Below are 24,510 nucleotides of genomic sequence, written 5' to 3' on the forward strand. Positions count from 1 at the left end.
TTTCTTTTTGGTGGCCCTAATACTCCGTCGTACTTTAAGGCTTAAAAACTGATGCTGTTAGATTTTTTTTTTCTTAAAACACTATGAATAAAATAAAATCTTAAATTTCTACTTTTTTTTAAAATTAATTTTGGTTATAATCCAGGTTAGTTCTTTTATTCATGTGTTCATTTGACTTGTTCAGTTCTACCTTACTGTCGTTTTATTCAAAGGGCAAAGTTTAAAATTGAGGCTGTAAAAAATGTGGGTGAAAACAAAGAATTAAATAATTATTCTCTAATTAAAATTCAATAGCATGACCCCACCAAGAATCCCAATTGAGAGCTAGAATGAGTTCACTAAGATACAGTGAAGTTGGTAAAAATCCATGATTTTGAAAGAACTGATTAATTCATTAAAAAATCTCAAAAATGAGCTTTCTGTTTCTGTTTCCTGTTTCAAATCAAATCAATGCACGATAAAAGCTCTGTAACTGGAATACACATAAAAATCACATCTGCCTTCTTTTATACTGCCAAATTCTTTTTTTTCAATTGTTTCCTGCTTTAAACTTTATACATTAAAATTTGACTTGGATGCTACATCCATCTCATTGTGGAAGTTTTATAAATCTAAAATATGTATTGTTAACATAGAAAAAGAACCAATCAGTTGTTCACAAGGTTTCATGTGTCCTTTGCTGTAACTCTTTTATTTCCTGCAGGTAAGAAGACAAAACATTAAATCACTTTGTCACAAGAAAAAAATATTTATTTCTGCATTCTTCAGTTCTAGGACTTCAAGAACTTGAAGAAGTTTTGTAACACATTCCAAAATAATCACAAAAATGCATTTGCCTAACACCATTAAGTTAGTGTTAAAAAAGGCAGTAAGAGAAGTTCAAACATTATTTTACTATTAATATAATTTGATTATCACCACACACAAATCTTAGCAGATCCAGAACAACTGATGGTTTCATAGTGAGAATCAGTAACTCTTCTAGTAACATGTAACACATTTTTGCTCATTTTTCCAGCTAATTCACTCTGACCAAAAATACTTAACCAAAAAGCTGAGTGCAAATTCTGATTAAGACAAATATGACCGATCATCCCTCATTTTGGGATGTCAAAATGAACCATAGAATTCCTGAAAATACTGTAAATCAATTGGACCTCTGATATCTGACAGCTTCATCTAAAACTCCTCAGCAAATCAAATTCAGAATTTCAATGGGGTTACACTAGATTTCGGTCACTGTGACCGTTTCCTCAGCCAGTCCCTCAGGTGTTCCACCTGTGCAGCCACGCTGGTTTTGGCGGTGCCACCGGGGGCGCTGTACTGCTCCACGCTGCTGCTGTAGTCCCACACTGAAGATACATCACTTCCAAAGAGCGGGCTGGGAAAGAACAAAAGAAAAAAAAATTATAAAAGGAAAAGATGGAGGCTTATACAGTAGGGGTGTAAGAAAATATCGATTCAGTGAAGATCACGATACTTCCATTTGGCAAAAATTGCTTCAATTTATCAGTGATGGAAATAAACAACTCTTTATATATGAAACTAGTTAACAAACGTTTAATCTTTGAGGATTTTTTTATGTTGAAAAATATTTATTTTATGAAAATCAGACATTGTTGAGTGTTAGAAAAAAATATTTCTAAAATACCAAAAGAAAAGCACCATGAATTTGCTTGTTTAAAAAGATCTTGTATATGAGATACAGCAGCAGAGCTAATTGTTCTGATTGTAAAATAAAATTATATTTGTGAAAGGTGCATTAATATTCAGAAAATATTTTTTCTAAGTCACATTAAAAAACGTAAAATATTGTCTCTGGTACTGTTTTGGGATATATATTGTGATAAATATTAGGGGTGTTGCGGATCACAAAACTCACGGTTCGGATCGTGTCACGTTTTTAGGGTCACGGTTCGGATCATTTTCGGATCAGTAAAAAGTTAAAAAAAAAAACAACAAAAAAAACACCACCACCAACAACAACAACAACAACATGAAAGCTAAATTAATTTTTGGAAACGTTTCAAATCATATATTCAAAATGAATATAAAGTACTTCCCTTACACAAAAGTTCAAAACTTTTGCTCACTGAGGCCTATTTATTAAAACAAAAAATCTTTAAAGTTTGAACACAAGCAAAATGCTAAAACTTGTAGTTTCTGAATACATACAAATCTACAAAAACAGAGAAAAGAATGCTTAAAAATAGTTTTGAAAATACCAAATCTATCTGGTGTTCACTTGAAATACAAATGTTCTGATCCCACTCGCCAAATGGGGACATTTAAATATTTAAAATAATAATAATTATCTGTAAAACGTGGCACTGTTGCACCCGCTTTTCCTGGTGATCTTTTTGGCTTGCCATAAAATCATGTCCATTACGGATGTATTCTTTGAATCCAGAAATTGAAACGTGTACTGATGCTTTTATTCAGGTCTTAACATTAAATAAACCTGATATCTATCCATCCGCGTCAAGTTGAGTAAAGTTTGTGACGGAAGCTGCAGGGTTTTTCCTGGCTTAAAATAAGGTGGTGGTGTCTCGTGGGGACTTCAGATTTGTATACCTTAACAAGTTTATTTTATTATTATTATTATGTAACTTTATTGAACATTCTTTCAATTTACATATTTTACTATAGATCACCTCATTATAAAACAGAAATGTAACTAACAAGCCTAATTTTGATACACAATAAAACAACAAATTATTCTAGTTTGAAGCTCCATACAAAAGCTTCAGAAGAAACCCTCAAATTCATGGCCCCGCCCCCTTGTCCGTTTACGAGCACTCTCTCCTTTCCGCGCGGCAATAGACAGACTGTCTCCTTTTTTCTTTTTTCACGGAGGTTCTCCTCTAAATCAGGTGTTTAAACTCCTGATTTTAAAGCGTGTCTTCTCTCCCTTAAACTCTGTGGGTCTGACGGTAACAAACAGCTGTGGAAGAATAGTCCAGTCGGACCGAACCATTTTCAATTAAGAGGAAGGGGGGTCCACAGACGATGTTTCCAAAACAAAATATATAATTATTGTTACCTTGACATTAAAATCAAAATATTTGCGATTATATATTGGTTATTGGTTTACTGAAATTATTTTTTCTGTTGTATCATTTTGTCATCATTCGGGTCTCCGTGGACTCTCTCTCAGTCTGGGCTCCTAGAATCAGCCACATCCCCCCTTTTCCAGGAGCTGGTGGCGGCCGACACCAAATTCTCTATGCAGGAAAAACGCTGAAAGCTCCGCCCACACGCAGCGGGAGATTCAGGAACAGACTTTAAGAAATAACCGTGAAGCTGTTACTTCAGCGCTGGTCAAAACAAAGAGGATTTACAGGAATTTGACAGAATTTCATTGATGTGAACGGACAATGATTAAAATTATGAGAGCCCAAGGTGTGTGCGCTCGCTGGGGGTGGGGGTCGGAGTGGTCCGCGGTACACACGTGTCCGAACCGTGTCCCGAACCGTGGCTTCTGATCCGTACGGACCACGGATAATCCGTGATCCGCAACACCCCTAATAAATATTGTATCGCGATATGTATCGTGTCGCAAGACTCTTGCAAATACACACCCCTATTACACAGTGGGAACAAAAGACAAGGATTTTTTTAAAAGCAAACTTTAGTTTGAAAACATATTTGGGATAAAAAAAGAAGACAGTGACCTGACATTACTCAGGTCTTCAGCGGTGAGCTGATTCAAGGAGATGTTTTTGGATTCTGCTGTGAAAACGGCTTTACCAGAGAGACCGTGGGCTTCTCTGAATGGGACCTACAATACAAAAACGTTTTGGAATTAGTTCTGACCACAGTAACTGTATAACCTTTGTTAATAATTATGCATTTTAAGCACTAAGTCGTTTAGTATGACTCACTCCCTTCCTCACGAGGTAGTAGGCTAGATCAGTGGCCAACATATCAGGACTGAGAGCGGCCTCCATCACATTCTGGTTGATCTGCAATACAGGAAAAGAAACCTCAGTTGTCACACATCTGAGTGTGCAAAATTTGTTTTCTTCATTTGAGTCATCCCATTGGGGATATATGCTGATTTAGGCCCCTGACCCCTTATTCCTCAATCAGGGAGGTAATAATCCAGTTTTTAGAGTTTTCAGTATGACCCAACCATAGATATGACCTCATGACCTCCTGATCTTAGGGACAACATGTAGAACACAGATCAGTGCCAATACTTCTGATTGAATTAATTAAAAAAAAATAGACTCCAGACATACAGTAATGTATCTTTAAAGCTGACTAACAAAAACATCAAGTGACAAACTGAAGTACTTTCCGAATGTTACCTTTATTCTTGAGTGTTATGCCCCGCCCCCCTAGACTAAACGGCCAGACACTGACCTTGAGTGTTGACATGACTCCAGTGGTCACCTGCAGCACAGCCTGAACAGTATCAAAACACTCAAACATGGCTTCCTTATCCTCCTGAAATCATTAGAAATGCAGGAAATAAATGGAAAATTTCCAGAAAAAAACTTTTGGGTTAAATAAAGAAGCATTGTGAGACATTAGTCTGTACCTGCAAGTCCTTGTTGTATGTGCTGGGTAAGCCTTTCAGAGTCATCATGAACCCTGCACACTGAAACAGATGAATGAAATAAGAGTTTGATAGAAACAAACCCAATAAGTTAAAGGAAAGTGGTGAAAGGAAAGTGGAACAATACTAGAATTATAATGTAATCAATATATTCCAGTTTGACGTTTTCTAGAGAAAATATGTCTCTATTTTACAATGCATAACATAAATTGAATTGTCAACATGAAAGAAAATTATTCTGACATAAATGCATTAATGAGCATTGATTATCTGAAGTAATGCTTATGGAGTTCAAAACAAAATGTTCTCAGGCCTTACTCTGCCAAAAACCCGACCGGCTTTACTCCGAATCAGCTCCAGGCTGTCGGCATTTTTCTTCTGGGGCATCAGACTGCTGCCGGTGCTGAAGGTACAAGTCAACATTAACGGAGAGGAAATAAAAGAAAAACACAGCTTTACACAAACATTACCACAAAGATTTCAACAATATAAACCAGCTGAAGAAGTCATAATTTAAAAGTAATCAAAGACCCACTGCGATCATCTTCTGATCTATTTTAAGTGTTCCCAGAGGTCTTTTAATTATGATTGTGGAGTTTTAGCCTAAATCTAAAAATCTAAAAGGAGCTTTTGGAAATTCGCCTCTTGAGTTGTGAGCTGGACTGTTAGCACGGAGCAACCTCACGCCCCTTCCTATCCCCATTGCTGAGAGGTCTCTGTTTACATCTGCTCCTGATTTGAACAAAAATTCTTTATATACTGTATATCCTAAATTATCAGAAATGTGCTACAAAAACCTGTAAAAAACATAATTGACATTCGAGGGGGTCTTTAAGATGTATAAGGCAGCTCAATTTATTCCTATTTATTCACCTATTTACGGTTTTTATTCACATGTATATAATGTTATCACATCATTTGTGATTTTTTTTTTTGTTTTTTAGTTAATATTCAGTTAGTAAAAATGTAAAAGTGCCACAAAGCATCCCATTTTATTTCAGAATTTCAACTTATTCCCCTATTTACAGTTTTTTTTACATATATATTGTTATTACAGCATTTATCATATACGTAACTATATCTTTATACATTCTAATTCAAAATATACTGAACGACCACCAAGCAGTATGAAACACTATTAAGAAACACGTGTCCAGTGAGATACATGTTCATCTTTAATCTAGATATTAATGAATCCATCCACATGATGAATGTTTTAGCATCCATTTCATCCTTATATCCATCCAATCTTCCTTTCTTCTAACTTCATATCATCCATTCATAAATAAAGTGTGCATATATATTTTTGAAATAATTCATTTTACTCACCTTAATAGATTTTTCTCCACTGACAACTAGTTTCCATTTTAATTCACAGCTTCATTTTTTTTCAAACTTCAATAGACCTCTATTATAGAATTTGACTTTTAAAAATAGAATTTTTGAGCTTGTGAATGTAACAGATCCTCTATATGTGTCATAACAAATCCTTCAGGTGTAGTAAAAGCACAAACTGACCTGTAGGCGTCAGAGAGCGTGAGGAAGGAGAACTCTTTAGTGCTGTACAGCATGAGGTCTTCAGCCATCTTACTCAGGTGTGTCAAACACAATGAAGCCCAGAACAAAAACTCCACTAAAGCAAATAGAGTAAAAATTAGAAAAAAACTGTAAACTTAATAGTTTTTTGTAACTTTTTACAACGATGATTTGTATACCAACGAAGTCTCTTTGGCCTGTAGCATCCATGCTGTTCAGACTGATTGAATCAAATCCCAGTTCTGCAAAAAACAAAAAAAAATTACATTACTTAGAATTTGTTTGAAAGAAATAAGCAACAATGAACAACAAAAACAGCTTTAACCTTTCCGAAGCAGCTCCCTGTCGATGTTAAGCGGTGTCCCTGCAATCGCACCACTAAAAAAATAATATATATATTTTTTGTTACTTCAATATGTCTGTGCATCAAAATTGCCATCAGAAATAGTGTTCACAGCGTGCCTGCCCAGAGGTAAGACATTAACTCTTTTCTTGATCTCTTGTAACCGGTCAACATCTCTCCTCAGAGCTACAGAATGACTGAAACAGAAACCAAAGAACTTAATTAATGAGAATATTTTAAAAAAGGACATATAGATTTAGTCTTCAGAGTCACCTTAGAATCCAGTGGCTCCAACGGATCGGTTGAGCCCTCTGCATGTGCGTGTATCCAGGGAAAAGGACATCGATTTCCCTGTGATGGAAACAGAAAATGCAGTGAAAACCAGAAATCAGATTCAGAGGATGAGTTTTCATGTGTGAGCCGGTCTGAGTTACACGGATGCACGCTCCACCATGGTCGAGATGAGCTGCAGAGAATGTTCCGTCAGGGTGGTGATGGCGTCTCGCATCCAGAGCCTCATATCAGTCACCACCTGGTCAACAAGGACACAAAGTGCAACTCTAAAGGTTATCCATGAATTTATATGATTAATAAATCCTAAGGTGCAACTCCAAATAGTATTAATTGAATAAATATAGACCTGGTCATTGCGGCTTCTGCCTGTGTGGAGCTTTCCTGCAGGAGCACCAATGAGCTCCTGGAAAAAAATGGTCAATAACATGATCAATTATGAATGCACTTTGTTTATTAATATTTCTTTAAATAAATTCTAAATTCTTGGATTGTTTTGGCAACTCATGTATGTGCAAAAAGAGATTTAATAAACAAAGTTATATTGTAATATTATACATGGGGATTTAGTTTAACAATCATTGCAATTCCTGCTTCTTAATTTTCTGTGGTGTAACTCAATGCAGGCATGAGATGATACATAAAAGCTCAACAGTAGATGTGTGTGGACAAGATCACCTTTAACCTGCGTTCATTAGCGGTGTGAATATCTTCATCTCCAGGTTTAATCACAAAACTACCTTTAGACCACTCTTCTGAAATCTGCAGAGAAAAAAAATCAAAGATGGTCACTCTAAATCTAAGGTGTCAAAGTCAATCGCACAAGGGGCCAAAATCCAAAACACACATAAGGTTGCATTCCGAACAGAATAAACATTTATTGAACACACTACAACTAAATTTTTAAAACTTTAAAAGTGCAACTTATTAACATAATTATGAACTAGATATATAGCATTACCTGCAAGTGTTAATGCTGTAAGATGAATTGGGCTGCTGAAGATGCTAGTGCTGATAGCTGAAGATGCTGAAATTAATAGCTGAAAACGCGGAAGCTGATAGCTGAAAATGTTGAAGCTGATAGCGGAAAATGATAGCCAGCTAAAATATTAGCTAAATGCCAAATTAACCCAATAATAATAATAATAATAATAATAATAATAATAAAAATGCTAACATCTAGCTGAAAAATAGCTAAACTTCAAAATAGCTTAAAAAACGGGGGGAGAAAAGCCTAAATTAGCCAAAACAGCTAGCATGTAAATATTAGCCTAACTCCAAAACAGTCTAAAACTTTTTTTAAAAAAGTCAAAAATAGCCATAAAAGCTAGCATGTAGCTGAAATATTAGCTAAACTGTGAAATAGACACAAAAAGAGGGGAAAAAAGCCTAAATTAGCCAAAACAGATAGGATATAGCTGAAAAATTAGCTAAACTCCAAAACAGCCTAAAAAATCTTAGTAAATGCCAAAAAAGTCAAAAACGTTAACAGAATACTATTTTTTCTAACTTTAAAACCGTAACTTTTGAACATAATTAGGAATAATAAAAAGGCAGGAAAATTATTCCAGAATAAATCAACTTAAATCTTAAATAACTTTCAATATTTTATCCTGGAGGGCCAGATATAATTACCCAGGGGGCCGACCTTGAAGCCAAGAATCCAAAAAACAAACGTATGAGTTTGAAGTTGAAGGGAAACGGTGTATTGAACTGTTTACTTGTCCAAACAGAACAGCAGGATGGAGAGGACATGTTGAAACCTGCCCTGAATAAAACTGAAGCTGCAGCTGTCACATGATGACACTATTGTCCACAACACACTCAGCAGAATGCAGGAATCCTACACCATGGCATTTTTCCAGCTGTCATCTCCTAACCAGAGAGAATGCAGTAATGCACTAAAACTGTGTTTTAAACCAGTGTGCGGCATAAACAAGTGTGATATGAGAAATGGTCGTGGTTATTACTTTATTTCACCTAATTGGTGTAAAAAATGTATTTTTTCCAGGATATCAACCAAATAAGTCCAGGTTTCACAATAATAATAAGACTGCTTCATTTGTGTTAATTTGGTTATTATTCAAGATACTGATTAATATTAATATTATTATGAATTAATTTTAAATTGGTAGTGTGCCTTGTGAGTTGTGTCAGGTAAAAAGTGCACTACTAAACTACAAATGAATGAACCCTCAGGACCGGTTGGTTCAGTCATAGAGCCAACAACAGACCATTTTTACCTGATCCATCCCACGTAAGATCTGCTCCATTTCCTCACTGCTGACCAGCTGCGCCTTTTCCAGCGCTTTGACATAAGCTTTGCTTCCTCTGATATCTGCGTCCCACATCCTCTGATCGTAGCCGATGGACGCGTTGAACTTCTCCATGATTGGGTCCGTGTCTCCAACGAAACGGCCTCCCCAAAGTTTGTTTCCCTTCGAGGCAAACGCGACAAATTAAATATTAAACCCGAAAAAAACATGTTGCTTTAGTCGGTTAATTCTTGGATATGGAAACTGATTTTAGGCACACAGAGGAACCAGATTTGACAGCTTGTTTTGTTAGCGAACAGCTGCTGGCTAAAAAACAATATGGGAAATGAAAAAGGAAGCTACAACATTTTCAGCTGCACCTACCTCACTATTGGACATTTTAAGAGTCGGTATGTATCTTTTAGCAGAGATGAAAGTTGAAAAATCGACAGAGCAGACTGTTTAGGGTCTGCAGTGAGAGCAACAAGGGTTTTCCTGAAGCTACTAGCGTCACTTTCACGAGCGCTTCTGGAGACCGCAAATCTTCCTCTGTTGCTATGCAACATTTCGTCACCAAACAGGGCATGTGTTTCCGGTTTTACCAAAATAAAGTTTTTTTAATTTTCTATTTATAATAACAATTATAATAAACATATGCTATAATAATAATAATAATAATAATAATAATAATAATAATAATGCTGTATTATTATTAATTATTAATAACCATTTTATTAATGATTATTATTAATCATTAATAATAATAATTATTATTATTATGCTTTTGTTGTTGTTGTTCTCCCTTGACTTTGTCACTTGTCTTTTAACATCAGTAATTTGATTTTTTTTAAATGATGATAGCTGTACATAAAATTGCATGCTTTTTATTTTAAAAAAAATGTGTTTTTTTAATTAAAAAGCATATAATTTCTGATTTTTTTAGATCAATTTTGAGAATTCACACAATGAAACAAACCCCCACTCATTTCTCCTGCACCCTTTTTAGACAGTAATCGACTTAACTGATAAATCGATTTATATTCCTACTATCTAACCATATCAATCTGTTTTAGTCAAGTTGTTAATCAAATTGACCCATGCTATTATAAAATTGTTTCAAAAGGAAATAAAAGGATTATAAATGATATTGGAAAATACCATTGTGGATTTAGGTACGTATAGGTTTATTTTACTATAACATAAAAATGACAATGCCAAAACAACACGTTTTGTTTACTTTTGTTTACTTTATTTCTTTCAATTTACATAAAACAACCAAAACAAAAGATCTTGCAAAAGTTGTTATACTTGGGAAATGAAAAGGAGCAGAAAGAGGAAAACTATACTTTTCTACCCCTTTTACATAATTAAAAGAAAACAAGAAAGAGTGAAAAAAAGTTCTCACTATGTCTATGCTTGCATTTTACATTAAAGTAAAATTTGCCATTCATTCTTGTTTACTTCTCCGTTTGTACACATATTTAATTTACACTTGTTTATCTTGCAATTCATGTCTGAGTCCCACTGCCAACATTTTATGGTTAAAGATGCCCTGGATTGATTTTAAGTCAGTGAATCAGATCGGATCATTCAAAATTAACCAATATTGACTATGAATTGTATAATCAACCAGTAATCGGATTGCATAAAGACATCTTCAAATTCTAAATACTCTATTTTTTAATGGATTGGACACAGAAGTGCTTAAAAGAGTGAAATCAAAACACTGGTGAAGGTTCACATTTATCCAGGGGTTATTGTTCTAAAGTTAAGCCGTGGAATCTGGACTCAATATTTTCTTTCTTTAATGTTTCACCACCAATCCGGCTTCCAGCTGATGAAGATGAGAGGTGAAAAACTTTTCAAGAAGAATGCTTGAAGTCAAGATGCTGTTACTTAACTTCAAGACAATCCAATCAAACAATACAGTCAATGATGCTGGCACAAGTAGGAGTTTAGGAAAATGAACATGATTCAAGAGTCAAAATAAACTAAGATGCAGGGCATTGTCAAAGCTCAGGTTTGGTCACACTCAACTGAGTTACAATCTTTATATCATTGGAAAACATATTGATGGAAAATGTTAATTTTGTAACATGTATGAGAATATTAAAAATGCAGTATTAAAATATTGGAAGTGTAATGATCAACGACAAATTCTTTAAAACAACTTGTAAAAATTAAGATTAAAATGAGAGATTAATGAGTGTTTTTTGTTTTCCTTTGTTTTTGTTGCAAATTTATACTTTAATTTCTGAGGAAGACAAAAACGATTAAAAACTTATATCAGATTAGAAACCACACTGCTATTATAAAAAGAGAAATAAATTATTGATGCACACTCCATACCAGTAGGTGGCGGGCATAACCATAAAAAGTGTGTGCCAATCACAGACAGGCAACAAAAGAAGACAGAAGGCAAAAGGCGGGAAATTAAAAAAAAAAAATCTCTTTGCTTTCGGTGGCAATGCACCCGTGTGCTGTGTGCCATCTGCCATTACACTACACAACAAGAAGCTCTCTGGATAGTAGAAAGCAGCCGAACTTTCACTTGGAGACACCTTCCACAGACAACCTTTGTCCAAACCTCAAGAGCGAAGAAAAAGGCTTTGTCCCGTTCGTAAGTGTGTGTGTGTGTGTGCGCGCGCGCGCGCGCGTGTTTGAAACTACGCAGTAATTTAACCTAACAAAATTATTAAAACTGTCAAAGGGCTTCGAACCCATATTTTTATGTAAGTAGTGTTTTCGTTGTGGAAATTAAAAGCATTGAAGCCATGTTCTTGTATACAAAGTTAAAGGGAGAAGACTTTTCTCCAGACATAAATGCTTAAAAACGGTGTTATATATACGTATGTTGTTGTTATAATTATGTTTTCCCATTTTTTAATTGCGTGTTATTATTTAGTGTTTGGTTAAACACATCTATAGTTTAAATCGTAGACGTTTGCTTTTAGTTTGTTTTGGGTGTTGGAATGCAAAGGAAAAGACTGGATTTAGAGGAGCTTCCAGAACTTTTGAACCGGAAGTTAGCGCCATTTTAAATCTGTTTCTGTTTTACATTAGGACTCAAAAAAAGTCTTCTGCGATTACGAGGTTTCAATTATTTAATACAAAATGTTTGAGAATATATATATATATATATATATATATATATATATATATATATATATATATATATATATATATATATATATATACTTTACTACATAAATGTAGCAACAAAAAGGCCTTTCAGCTGTATAAATATATAGTGAAGTAGGTTCTTGTAAGGTTAACACACCTTTAGCTGCAATTAATGTTCAATCACCTAATTTTTCATTTGGAAAAACAGTGCAATTTATGAGTTACTACACCAATAACTTTTTTTTTTCTTTTTTTAAACCCTACAGCAACAACAACATGATGACGGCTTTGGTAGCAAATGGTTTGAAGGTGACTTTTTACCTTAAAACAATATGCAAATAATGTAATATCACATACTTGAGTATGATAATGTAATATATGAGTTTTGCATCTCCAGGAAAGAGACCGGAATATTGGAAACGCACCTTCACCTGATTTACAAGTCCCCAAAAAGGTTTGTAATATTTAGTCTTCTGTACATGTGCATGTCTTAATGAAGTGCAAAACTAAAATGGGAATAACTATAAGTTGATGTTGTCACAAATCATTTGAGCGAGATTATGTGACAGAATTTAGGATTTTTAAATTTACATTTTTTTATATTTTAAAATAATTTGTTTAAACCACATGTAACAATCATCTCAACAAGATAGTATGACTATTTTTTTTTTGTTAAAGTAATCCAAATGTTTTATTATTGATAATGATTACATCTTTCATTTTCTCCAGGAAGATCATTTTCATTCAACCCATTCTTTTGAGTGGAGCTTCAGTAACAAAGCCACACATACGTCCTGCACTGAAGCTGGAACTATTGAGAATTCACTGAAAAAAAGTGCTACATTTAAAGCAATTGCAAATAAGAAAAAAGACAAAGAGCTTGTTATTTTTCAAGGTAGAAGAGGTATAAATCCCCACTCTCCATGTTCTTTATTGAAAAATGTTTCCGTGACTTTGAAGTACATACAAGCCTCAGACATACCAAGTAAGCCGCTTGTGTCAAAACGTTCAGTGGTAAAAGATCTGATGATCTAGTACGGTTTCATGTTCTTACAAAGGGAGGTAAAGGTATTTTTCAAATCCTAAACAACCGTAAATTGAGATCAGTAGTGGATGAACTTACTGTCTGCAGTTACAAAGGGGAGAAGGTGAAATACGCTCTGAAGAAAGATGGCCGTTTTCTCTTTAACATATTTAAGAGGAACTTTGTTCTATCCTGCACGAGTACTGGAGTTCAAACAGAGCCGTCGAATCTTGTCGATGATCTTGATGACAAAACTTTCCAGATTGTTCTGCTCAACAAGTCAGATCCACCTCAGTCTGACAGTCAGTCTAGCAGTCTTGAGGATACTTACTAAGCATCCAGTGACTTTCGGAGCCCTGTTTCAGACAATCAGAGGAGGCAGATCAAAAAAGAGATCCCCTTTCAGACGGTAGTGGAGAAGAATGTCTGTTCCAAAGCAATGAAGAAAAAAATGCTTGCACAGTTTGAAGATTATGTGAAGGCCATTAAGACTGAAACTTCTGAGCATTTCTCTGTCCCAGATCTACTCCGTCTGGAGTTTGGTCGGAATGGCCTGATGTGCCAAGAGGTGAAAACAATGAAAAAACTGATGAGTCTTGGCGATTCAGTCTGTCAAGTGAGAATAAATGGGCGCCCAATTGGAAGTGGTTTTCTTTTGTTTGGAAGGTTTGTTTTAACAAACAGCCATGTCATAAAAGATATTTACAACTTAAACCGCGGACAGCTCCAGGAAGAGGTTTCCGTCCATTTCTCATATGAAAGTGTGGAGCAGTCCGACGCGGGATTGGAAGTAAAAGAAGTGGTTTGTTTTGAATACAACCCTGAAGTACGGGACTGGGCTTTGCTGGAGCTACATTCTGATAAGATGCTGCCTTCTGGTCTTTTAAAGCACTTCAGCTTCCTTCCACAAAGTGGTGGAATCTCCATTATCGGGCATCCTCAGGGAGGTGTGAAAAAGATCGACCCCTGTTTGATTGTTCCACACAGCCAAGTTGTTGCGCAGGTTCCCTTGATAACCCAATATTATTTTGCAGAAAATCTTTTGAAATACGAGTCTGGTTTTTTCGAAGGCTCCTCTGGCTCTCCGGTTTTTGACATCCACTGCAATGTTGTTGCAATGCATTCAGGAGGATTCACATATGAAAACGCAGGGGAAAAAAGGAATATTGTTGAGTATGCCCATCCTTTGCATTTCATTTTGGAAGATTTTGTCATCCAAATGGTGGAAAAACAAAAATTTGACGTTTTGAGAGAATACCTTGATTGCAGTTATGCTCGAGAAGCTGACATCAGGGATGGTGTAAAAAAGATAGTTGAGAGCAGAAATAACCAAGTCTTCAAGAAAGCTGCAAAGAGCTTTGTGGATGACAAGGTTTTGAAGAGTTTCCTTGAGTCTTTCTGTCAAACTGAGGAACCTGTCCCAATGGAAATTATTTAGGTCTCCTCTTACTTTTTTTGCTTTCCTGGGCTTGTTTGCAGTCAGATAAAAAATGCAGTGTAAAGCAGAGATTCATTCACAAGATAAGATTCCTTTTTAACAATGAAAAGCTGATAAAATTATGTCCTTACATCATCCTTACTATATGCATTTCTACTATTATGCTTTAGAATTTGAAGGTAGCTTGGTTTTATTTAACCTCTTAAGATGTGAACTACTATTTGAGCTAACCCTCTGGACTCAGTTACAAAGTCCCAGTTAAGCAGAATTAATCACTGTGGTAATATAACCCAAAATGTGATGCTCGTGTATTTGGGCGCCAGGTCTTAAAAAGGTTAAAATGTTGTGCTCTTATTGTTTACTTTATTGTAGTGCTCATAAGCATGGACAATTAATAAAACTGTAAGTCATGTGTACCTTTTTAATGAAAATTGTGTTTTTTCCCCAAAAACATTTTTAGCCATCACTTTTCTGTTCAGAGAAAAAATAAATAATGACAGAAAATGTCTTTACTCCTGTAACTTTTTCTTGTATACAGTATATGTCAAATGCTTACATTTCCATTTCCATTCCTGTATTAGGGTTCTTGAAAAGAACTGCTAACGAAACAATTGACCAGATTTTCTTTTTTTTATTGTGCGTTTTATTGTATCGATTTATTTTGTTTTGATTTTTTTGTTTATTGATTTCAAATATTGATGGCGTATATTTCTGTGAAAAGATGACGGCAAAAAAAATGTTGTTTTTTTTTCTGTATGCCCCCCCCCCCCCCATTTAGTAAGGTTGTATTCAGTCACATTCCATTTGTAATGTTTTGTATGCTCTTTTGTATTGAAGTCTTTGTCTTCTTTTTTACCCTCAATTTGTATACATACACTGTACTTTTTCTGTTTGAAGCATATTGTTTTTTTAAAATGCAAGAATTGTTCCAAGGAATCAAGAATAAAACTGTGTTAAATTCTGATAAGAAATGACACTTTTCTTTTTTTTTTTTAATCTTATCCTACCCTTTTAAACGGTTAATTGTCTCTTATGTGTAAGCTAACCTTCAATATGCTCTCGGTGTACTTTCCCTCCCGGATGCTGAAAGGATGGCTTCAGAGGCCCTGTGTTCCTGTGGGAGGAAAATATAAACGCATGGCTTGAAGGTATTGAGGCTCAGTAAGTAAAGGTGAGTTTAATTATACTGTTTGGTGACAGTATTTTAAAATTTAAATTGTTGTAATACTTATACTTTCTTTCTTTGCTGTTTTCTTTAATCCCTATGTAAATACGTGTTTCTTGCGAGGCGGAACTAATAAACTCGCTCCTTTTCCACACGGACCTTTAACTATAACGGAATCGAAATGGAAGTGTAAGATTATTTTTAAGAGCTCAATATTAGCTGTCAGTGAATTTAGAATTTATGCACATTTAGATTTTAAAAAATGACAACTAGTACTTAGAAGTATTCGTTGTGATTGATATTAGTTTGTTGGCTGTTTCAGCTTCCGGTTTATTTGACGTTCTTCCTGCTGCGTTGATGGTAGTGTCGAAAATGGAGAGAGACCGAACAGACTAACTGCAGTAAATAAATCGTGTTAGGACGACATTGATCAAATGTTCAAGACCTTATAATTTACTAGATTTTTTAAATCGCATTATGATTGGAGACGAAGTAAGCTGGGAGAAACGGCCACGGTGTAATTTATTAAACTTATGTTTCAAAAGAGGATAAATAGCTCTGCAAAACACTGATCTGTTTGAGTTTGTGTTCATCAAATATTTTTTTCAAAACATGAAACTATCTGTTTTTGTTTAATAACAAATGATTTAGTAAAGAAATTATGAATAATTAATTAATTAATTTGAAGTAATCTGTCATTTTCTTGTCTATTAAAGGCCAACTCAGCACCATACCACAACATTGTTGCTTGAGTGCTGATATAATAGGCTTAATTTTTAAATAAGATCGAAGAAAAGAACTAGATGGGAAATAGGTTTTAATCAAACCAGTATTTTTTTCTTGCTTAATTCATTGTCATTTTTTGCAAGTTTGCTTTTATGAATGTTCTATTTTTCTTTAAAGTTTAACAAAAAATCATTTGCTAAAGTTTATTTCATTAAGTTTCAATAGCTTTAGAATAAAATGTCAAATTAAGGTTTTTCTAGTTTTCAAAAAGGCAGAAACAAAATAAGACTATTACTGTTCCTTTAAGGAAATATGCATTGAACTGGTTCTTACTAAGAACAAGAAGTTAATTTGACATCAAACTACAGAAGAAAAATATTTGCTAAATGTATAAAACTATATGGGAAATATTCCAAGCCTATAAAGCTTGTTTTGTTAACAGATCATTTTGATCCTCTCATGTTTAAATGTTTATCGATTGTTTGTTTGTCTTTTTACACAGAAAAAATGCAAAGGCGGCCATGCTCAGTAATTATGAGGTAAGAGAGTAAGACTGTCTTTTAAAGGTTTTCAATTATTTTCTGATTTATAATGACATTTATTATGAAGAAAATCTAGAAAACATGTATTTGTCTTAGGTATTCAAACTTCTCACGGACCTGAAGGAACAGAGGAAAGATGCTGGAAAAAGCAAACATAGCCCCGGACAACAGGACCTCAACACCATCATGTATGAGGTGGGTACTATTTACATTGTCTGAGCTTTAATTGTGAAATCCATATCAGGGTCTCACCTGCATTTTCTTCCAGACACTAAAGTATTTGTCCAAGACGCCATGCAGCAGACAGAGTCCTGAAATTGTCAGAGAGTTCCTCACCACCATGATGCCTCAGAAGCTTACCAAGTCAGTATCTAAAAGTTGACTTTTCAATTTAATCGACGCTGTATGATTTTGTGATAAATCCATGCAGGTATAAAATATCTGAAGGTTAAGATTTTGCAATCTTTCTCACTTTAAGGGCAGAAAAGCTGCAGCTGTTGAACCAACGGCCCCAGAGTGCAGTGGAAATTCAACTTGTAAGTGTTTTTTCATGTTTTATATACATGTTTAATCTTTTTTTCCTAAATGATTCACTTGTGTATTCCTTTGTTAGCTCTGTAAAGAAAATGAGAATATTTTTCAGATTTGTAATATGGGTAAATCATGGAAGTGCAGTGTGGAATAAAACCTAAAAGCAGCTAAGTGATGGAGTTATGGCTATGATGGGTTTGAAAATCTTTAATGCTTACAAATGTCTCTAATTGACTAAAAATCACTTGAAGAAATCCAGCTGTTTTTTTTTGTCAAATAGTGTAACATAAGGATGTGGAACATACCAAAGCACAGACCTCTGATGCTTCTTCACTGGAATGTGTCCTAAAAATTGTTTTTTAGCACCCAATAATTTACTCACTTAAAGCCAAATTTGGCAGACTCCAACTATTTAGAAATAATCTGGCTTCAAAATACAACAGCTATCATCAGCATTTATTAGAAACCCACACACACACCAACACACACATCTATATATATGTATGTCCAATTTTAGAACTGATTATTTCACAGTGAATTTAAAGAAATGAATATCCCAAACTACATGGAGCCTTTTTAAGAACTACATTCCATGTCTTGTATTTTTTTCTGAAATCTGCAGCCAATAAATAATAATAAAAATTAAAAACCTTTTTTTAAGTACAAATAGATTCCAGAGCACTGTGTTTCGGCCAGCACAAGGCTTTTTTCTCCACTAACATGCAGTTCTGAGTCTCAGCCTGCAGATGTCGGCCTTCTCACTTTTTAGAAAAACAGCTGGGCCATCTCACAGCTGTTGTTTCAAAGTAGTAAACTGTGTCATGTGACAGTGATTCTATGTTATAAATCAAGTTATAAATTAGTTAATAACCAGCAAGAAGGCCAGGATATAGACGGGATCATCATATACAAACTGAAAAATAGGCCTATGACTAAATATGTTTGAAAAGGAGAAATTGAATAAATCTGTTTATTTTTGTTTAAATCTGCACAACTACAGTCTGTACTATAATTTGTTTTCAAATTTTTAGCTGATTCTAAATAACATCTATAGATTTAACATTAAATAACATTAGCTAACTAGATTTCCAATATAAAAATGTTTTCAGGCTTTCAAGAGTTTGAAAAAACCTTCTGTGTACTCTTCAAAATTAACATCATTTGTGAGTTTTTGAAAAGAGGAACATTTCTATGAAGAGTATGTGGTTTTACTGAAAACGTGTTGCAATTTGCAAGACTGCAGCTACCCAAAAAAAACATGAAACAATGAAATCATGGGAAAATATGACATGTGGGCACATACTGAACCACAATTTTGTATGTGATACAAAATAAGATGATGTCAGGTGTATAGCCTTCAAAAGAATCACTTAGTTTTAAGCTGTCGTTTCCTTTCAGATGGTTGAAGAGAGTGAGGAGCGGCTGACGGAGGAGCAGATTGAGGAACTCATCCAGACAGTTGCAGGCATCCTGCCAGGCGACCCGGAGCAAGAAAACGCTGCAGCAGCAGATGCAGAGATGAACGAAGGCGCTGAACAGTCTTGACACAGAACGGACAATGAGGTTAAAATGATTCCAGACATGGGTTAGTGGTCTTAACCTGCAGCAGTTTGCATTAGGGGGAGAAATACTGACAAATGGAATATACAGAACATTTTAAAATTGTTCATTAATATTTTTTTTTTGTGGCAGCTTTCATCCGTAAACGTTCCAGCAGTGCAGAGAAAATGGGTCACATGTAAAATACAAAGCAGTATTTATTATACATTAAATATTCTCATTAAAAAAAATTGATACATCTTGACTGCATCATTTCTCTTTATATCTAAAAAGATAAAACACTTCCCTTTTTTTCATTTATTTTTGTTACTTTTTTAGGCATTTGAACAATAATACAAAGACAGCTCAGTATTGTAGATGTCTGAAGAACTTTAGTCTTGGCCTGTTTTCTTACTGCAGAGAAAGTTTCAGCTTCTGCTCACACATTTATCTTGTTCTGCTTTTGGTTTCCTGTGAACACCGCCTTAGGTTCCTGTGCTCATTTATCTAAAAAAAAAAAGGTGTGGAAAATGTATGCAACAACATTAACAAAAATGTCTTAAGTACCAAAACATTCTCACAAACTAAATCCCTGATGAGGCTTTAACTTAGTATTTTGACATATTATTGAGATTTTTTTGAGGCAGTGGGTGTGGGGAGAAAAAAACAAACAAAAAAAAAGAAACACTGCATCACGTTTCTACACGTTTCCTGTATTATTCTCTACAGTTTAAGTCAATGTTGTGTTGGATTGACTTAAGTGCTGCACAAACAATATATGTAACTTAAATATGCACAAAATAGCTTTCATTTGGCTCTACTCAAAGACAATTTCTTGTAAATGTATTGTAAATTCAAACACGGGAATGTCATCCAGATGACACAAAGCCTTTGATTTTTGACTTTTCAACTTAAAAATCTAAAAGCTAGTATCTTTTTTGGAGTGAGGAGGTACTGAAATTCTGCAAGTTGTCCTACTTAGAAGATTAGAGAGTTCAGTAAAGTTCATCACCTCAGTCTGTCTTTCACAGTTGAGGTGTATTCAAATTACAGACTTCTATTATTTTTAGAAGTGGGGCAACTTGAACGATCTGTGACTGACAAATACTTTTTTTTTCTCCACTCAAAATAGAGTTTTCAATCTCAAATATCACATTTTGTGACGTGTTTTCATCTCTTCTTGATGAATAAAAAGTTTAATTTGCTGAGATTAAGCCGACACAATCTCAACAGTCTGTACACGATTTGTGTTTTTTGTCTACGGGTTGCTAACTTTATTTACTAAAACATAAAAAAGTACATCTTTATATTTTCCAATATGTTGTTGTATAATTGTGATATCACCTATTCTAAACCATAAAAAGAAAACATCTTAAAGGTGCACCATGGTTTTCTTTTACTGTATGATTTAACAGGAAGTTGTGTTTTACTTGGTTCTATTTTTAAAGCAAATATCTAATATTTCCTCTTGAACTATTTCTGAACTAGTACTTGCTGCTTCAAAGATTTTCACAAAGCACAACAAAAAAGCGTCAATGTTATACTGCAGCACTGGAAGTCTACACTACTTTGAAAGTTGAGATTTTTAAAAATAAAAATTCTATTTTTAAGAAGGAGATGTGCACTCATCTTTGTAAATGGTACTTTTATCACATTTCATTATGTTAGTTATTTTTATGTGTTTACAAACTTATAAACAAATATGCATCTTATTTAACATATATAACATGTATATATTCATTAATTTATTTCATATTTATAGACATTTTAAATTAGTTTATTAAGAGATTCTAACCCCCAAAGGAGCATCAAGAAATCTGTGGCAAATGAAAACACGCGTAAATTAAATGAGGCGGTTTCAACCTCCACTAAATTCCTCTCCGTGATTAAATTTCCCCCGTGGGCTTTCACTGAGAGCACACCAATCGATGTGATAAAGTAATTTTAGCCTCAAGTGTGGAAGGAAGGGGGGGGGAAAGGTTTTCAGCGAGGCGGAACTGCCCGCTGGCCTCTCAGCCAATAGGAATGCTCCAAGCAGATACGCTTTAGAATTCGCTGCGCGCGTCCACCAATCACAGAGCAGCTTTCGCTGCTTGAGAGCGCTCGTGCCTACTTTTTTTTCTCTCTGAACGACAGAAACCCTTTTTTTCTCTAAGGTTTGAAGTTACGTTTAAACCCCCAGAAAAACCTTGAGCTTTTGTGTTTATAAATTACAGTATTCGTGGACGTCACAGCGTAGACGTGGACCGACTAGTGACTAAAAAAAGACCAGTAAAAAAGACGTGTGTGTGAGTACAGAAGAGCTGCATTTTCTGCCCTTTTTCTGCTGTTTTTCTTTTCTTCTTTTTCTGGGATTTTAGCCGTTGAATGGCGGGTGAGTAGCTTCGGCAGACACATTTCAAAATCTATGAAATACAGTGTCTAAATGAGCATAGAGTACGTTTTTTTTCCCCCCATGCCTGGTGGTGAAGGTGGTCTCTCCGTCGCGGCTGTAGAAGGTGTCTGCGGGGCTGGCGCTTTTGGCTAGCAGGTCGTTCACCTGGAGGCATTTTGCCTCTGGGGTTTGTTTGTTTGTTTGTTTCACTGCGGAAATGTAGACAGATGTTCCAGACTGAAAGGCCTACGTTCCGTAACCGTAAAATAACCCACACAACTAAAAAAATATATATGGAATGACCTGTTTTGGATATAAACTCGATTTTTAACGAGGTAAATGGATATATTGTTTTACTGCGCGACGAAAATTTAAGAAAATAACGTATTCAAGACGGTGTATCTAGGAGATCAAACACAAAATTAGTCAATTTTTATATAATAATTAAGATTTGAAACGCTAGCTTTGATAGGAAGTCTGTTTTTGTGGTTAAATTGGAAACATTGAGCTACACCCATCACCCCAATTATCAGTTAAACACACATTTATGATTATTATCTCTGCATTATAAATGCATTTGTTTATTTTAGTCACAAGATTAATTTTGTGTTCATTTGTCAGAGGACTGCTCTAATGCTTAAAAAAATCAAATGCAAGAGATGTTTACTGCAGGGTAAATATTTTTATGTTTTTAAGAACGATGGAACAATATTAGGAAATTAGCTATAAATTCAAAATCTTGTTTACTGCTCCTACTTTGTATGGATTTACCCATTTTTCTCCGTTACGTAAGCATGCTTGGATTTTAAAAAGTTCATGTTATTGATTCAGCTCTTGAAATCTCCCTAAGACTAATCTCCAAATTCACTGCAAATGCCAAGTAGCTTAACACCGAAATGTAAAAATTACTGTACATGTCAAGCGTTTGGATACGGTTAGTGTGATTTAAGATAGCATCATAGACCTCATCGTCCTCACTTCCAGATGTTTTTCCTGTCTGACCTTTCAGGTCATGAAGGATTATTGACAAACTAGAGCTTTCTTTGGCAGGCAGCCGAGGTTAAAGTCCCACTCCAATCATCTTTAATCTATTTTAAAAGCGTTCACAATGGTCTTTTAATTATTTGGCAAAATAAAAAAATATTTTTAACAGATTTTCAGTGATATCTTGTAAACTATTAATAAATTCAACCATTGTTATAATCAGTATTTCAACACTAATTATAACATCTTTACATTAAGTTTTCATGTTATCATGTCAATACGAGTATATCGATTTTGACTCTTGCTGATGCAACTATATTAAACTCATGAATTACAGAGAAGTTGTTGGATTTTATTGTTTGTAGTAATATGAGCTGTAACGAACACTGTTTAGTCTTTTTTTTTTTTTTTTTTTTGGTTGAAAAACCGCAAAAACGAGGGAACTGCAATTAGTGGCTGGAACTGTTGTGGAATCCGCTGATATGGCTCCCCTGAGGAGAAACACTAAAAAAAAAGAATGTATTGCAACTCCTGTGGAAACTTGTGTGCAAGTTCCTGTGAAAACAACTGTTCACGTCACTTTCTGCTTACCTAAAACAGCCCACTCATGCAAAGTAGTTGCAGATGTCTGGTACTCTGTTAAACTCTGACAATCCATGCCTGTTTTACTGTATCAGGAAGTTAGAGATTATCACACTGCTCTGCTGTTGCGGTTTTTCTTGCTGATGTTGGTACAACAATGCTAAGATATGTTTTGTTGTTTTTTTAGGCAGCAGTGATGGGTTGCCATTGCCTTGGGGCATGGCAAGCCTGGATCAACATCTTTGACAAAACAGAGGAGTGATGAGTTGTGCTAGTTCAACTACAGCATCTCTTCCTTGACTGCCAGTTCATGCCGAACTACATTTCAATAAACTTTATTAAGTGGTTCCCAGCACTTCAGTCTCAGCTGTCCCTGAATGTTTTAAGTGCTCTTGACTCACAACCACGCACCAAGCATGAGAAGCACCAGAACAAACTTGCTCCTGGGCTGCGTGCTCCTGTGCTCTGCATCCCTGCTGTACTTGGGAATGAGCGGAATCGACTGCCCTCCAAAAAGCCATCGCTACAGATGGATGGAGCTCAACCTCGGCTCAGGCAACCAGAGCATGTCCCTGAGCGAGCAGATTCCCGAAGACACGCCCGTCATCTTCATCGGAGGCTTTCCGAGGAGCGGCACCACTCTGATGCGTGTCATGCTGGACGCCCACAACGCTGTGCGCTGCGGGGAGGAAACTCGAGTGATTCCCCGTCTCTTGACCATGAGGGCCACCTGGAGCAAATCGGCTAAGGAGCGAATGCGATTGGACGAAGCAGGCGTCACTGACCATGTTCTGGACTCAGCAGTACGAGCATTCCTGTTGGAGGTGAGTTTGCTGCTGCAGAAAGCCTTTAAGTAGATTGGTTTTGTAGAAGACATTCATGTGTAGATGTTCCAGTATCTAGCTTATACTCACCCTCAAAATAATAACTACCTGTGTGGGCCATAAGTGAGAAACAGTTCTTTTGGATAAAAAAGATTTAACAAAAAATATATATTTTTTATCTTCTTGAAAAACATTTTTTGTTTGTTTGTTTACTTTCACTTGTGTATTCTGCTCATCTCTGGCCTCCTCATTTTATATTCAAATCTTTTCATCTGTTCCAGGTCATAATTGGTCACGGGGAACCAGCTCCTCGCCTTTGCAACAAGGACCCGTTTGCACTGAAATCTCTGTCTTATTTGGCCCGCATCTTTCCTAAAGCCAAATTTGTCCTAATGTTAAGAGATGGGCGAGCAACTGTTCACTCTATGATTTCACGCAAGGTAGGCTATTTCTTTTTTGTTTGTTTGCCCTGCAAATATCTGCACTGCAAGGACACATTCTCTATAGGTAGATCTATTTGGATGCTGCGGTGTCTTTATTTTATCTAAACACTGTAGTGGTTAAGGCTTTGCCTCATTAAAATGGTTCATGTTACTTCTTTTTGTGCAGAATCTAAAGGAAACAGAAACTGATTGCAGGTCTAAGTGTGTATATAGTTTTCATTTTTTT

General features: G+C 35.3%; 4 protein-coding genes across 8 annotated transcripts in view; 3 read left to right on the plus strand and 1 right to left on the minus strand.

Moving 5' to 3' along the window:
- Positions 1 to 663: 663 nt before the first annotated feature.
- On the minus strand, positions 664 to 9,565 carry asl (argininosuccinate lyase). Its single transcript, XM_024266635.2, has 16 exons — positions 9,374 to 9,565; positions 8,978 to 9,172; positions 7,413 to 7,496; positions 7,084 to 7,140; positions 6,878 to 6,975; positions 6,717 to 6,794; positions 6,563 to 6,640; positions 6,426 to 6,478; positions 6,280 to 6,342; positions 6,083 to 6,197; positions 4,883 to 4,967; positions 4,547 to 4,606; positions 4,369 to 4,452; positions 3,885 to 3,965; positions 3,675 to 3,781; positions 664 to 1,381 (listed from the first exon to the last, which is right to left on the minus strand). Exons 1-16 carry the CDS (start codon positions 9,386 to 9,388, stop codon positions 1,237 to 1,239), a joined length of 1,398 nt encoding a protein of 465 aa, XP_024122403.1. The 5' UTR covers positions 9,389 to 9,565; the 3' UTR covers positions 664 to 1,236.
- A 2,813-nt stretch (positions 9,566 to 12,378) lies between these two features.
- The window catches only part of tpst1l (tyrosylprotein sulfotransferase 1, like), an 18,040-nt gene continuing 5,908 nt past the window's right edge, over positions 12,379 to 24,510 (plus strand). Inside the window, exons 1-4 of one of the 3 annotated variants that reach the window (XM_036215166.1) lie at positions 12,379 to 12,421; positions 12,510 to 12,566; positions 23,205 to 23,841; positions 24,123 to 24,281. In XM_036215166.1, the coding sequence (XP_036071059.1) occupies positions 23,434 to 23,841; positions 24,123 to 24,281 (567 nt within the window). In that variant the 5' untranslated portion in view covers positions 12,379 to 12,421; positions 12,510 to 12,566; positions 23,205 to 23,433. Of the gene's footprint in view, positions 12,422 to 12,509; positions 12,567 to 21,066; positions 21,452 to 23,204; positions 23,842 to 24,122; positions 24,282 to 24,510 lie in introns of those variants that run through there. The other 2 variants (XM_024266641.2, XM_024266642.2) reach the window with 2 other exon arrangements.
- LOC112142551 (protein FAM111A-like) lies at positions 12,392 to 15,548 on the plus strand. The gene is given in 2 exon segments (XM_036215325.1): positions 12,392 to 12,413; positions 13,103 to 15,548. Coding segments are annotated over 2 exon segments (1,494 nt in total). The 3' UTR covers positions 14,575 to 15,548.
- On the plus strand, positions 15,630 to 19,342 carry LOC112142948 (calcitonin gene-related peptide-receptor component protein). Of its 3 annotated transcripts, none has more exons than XM_024266638.2 (6): positions 15,630 to 15,745; positions 16,968 to 17,004; positions 17,104 to 17,202; positions 17,276 to 17,370; positions 17,486 to 17,543; positions 18,937 to 19,342. In XM_024266638.2, the coding sequence occupies exons 2-6, from the start codon at positions 16,987 to 16,989 to the stop codon at positions 19,081 to 19,083; spliced, it is 417 nt and encodes a 138-aa protein (XP_024122406.1). In that variant the 5' UTR covers positions 15,630 to 15,745; positions 16,968 to 16,986; the 3' UTR covers positions 19,084 to 19,342. The 3 variants fall into 3 exon arrangements, with proteins under 3 accessions (XP_024122406.1, XP_024122405.1, XP_024122407.1); XM_024266637.2 differs by lacking the exon at positions 15,630 to 15,745 and adding an exon at positions 15,834 to 15,928; XM_024266639.2 differs by lacking the exon at positions 15,630 to 15,745 and adding an exon at positions 16,154 to 16,231.

This window comes from Oryzias melastigma, linkage group LG14 (assembly GCF_002922805.2).
Source record: "Oryzias melastigma strain HK-1 linkage group LG14, ASM292280v2, whole genome shotgun sequence".
Lineage (NCBI taxonomy): Eukaryota > Metazoa > Chordata > Actinopteri > Beloniformes > Adrianichthyidae > Oryzias > Oryzias melastigma.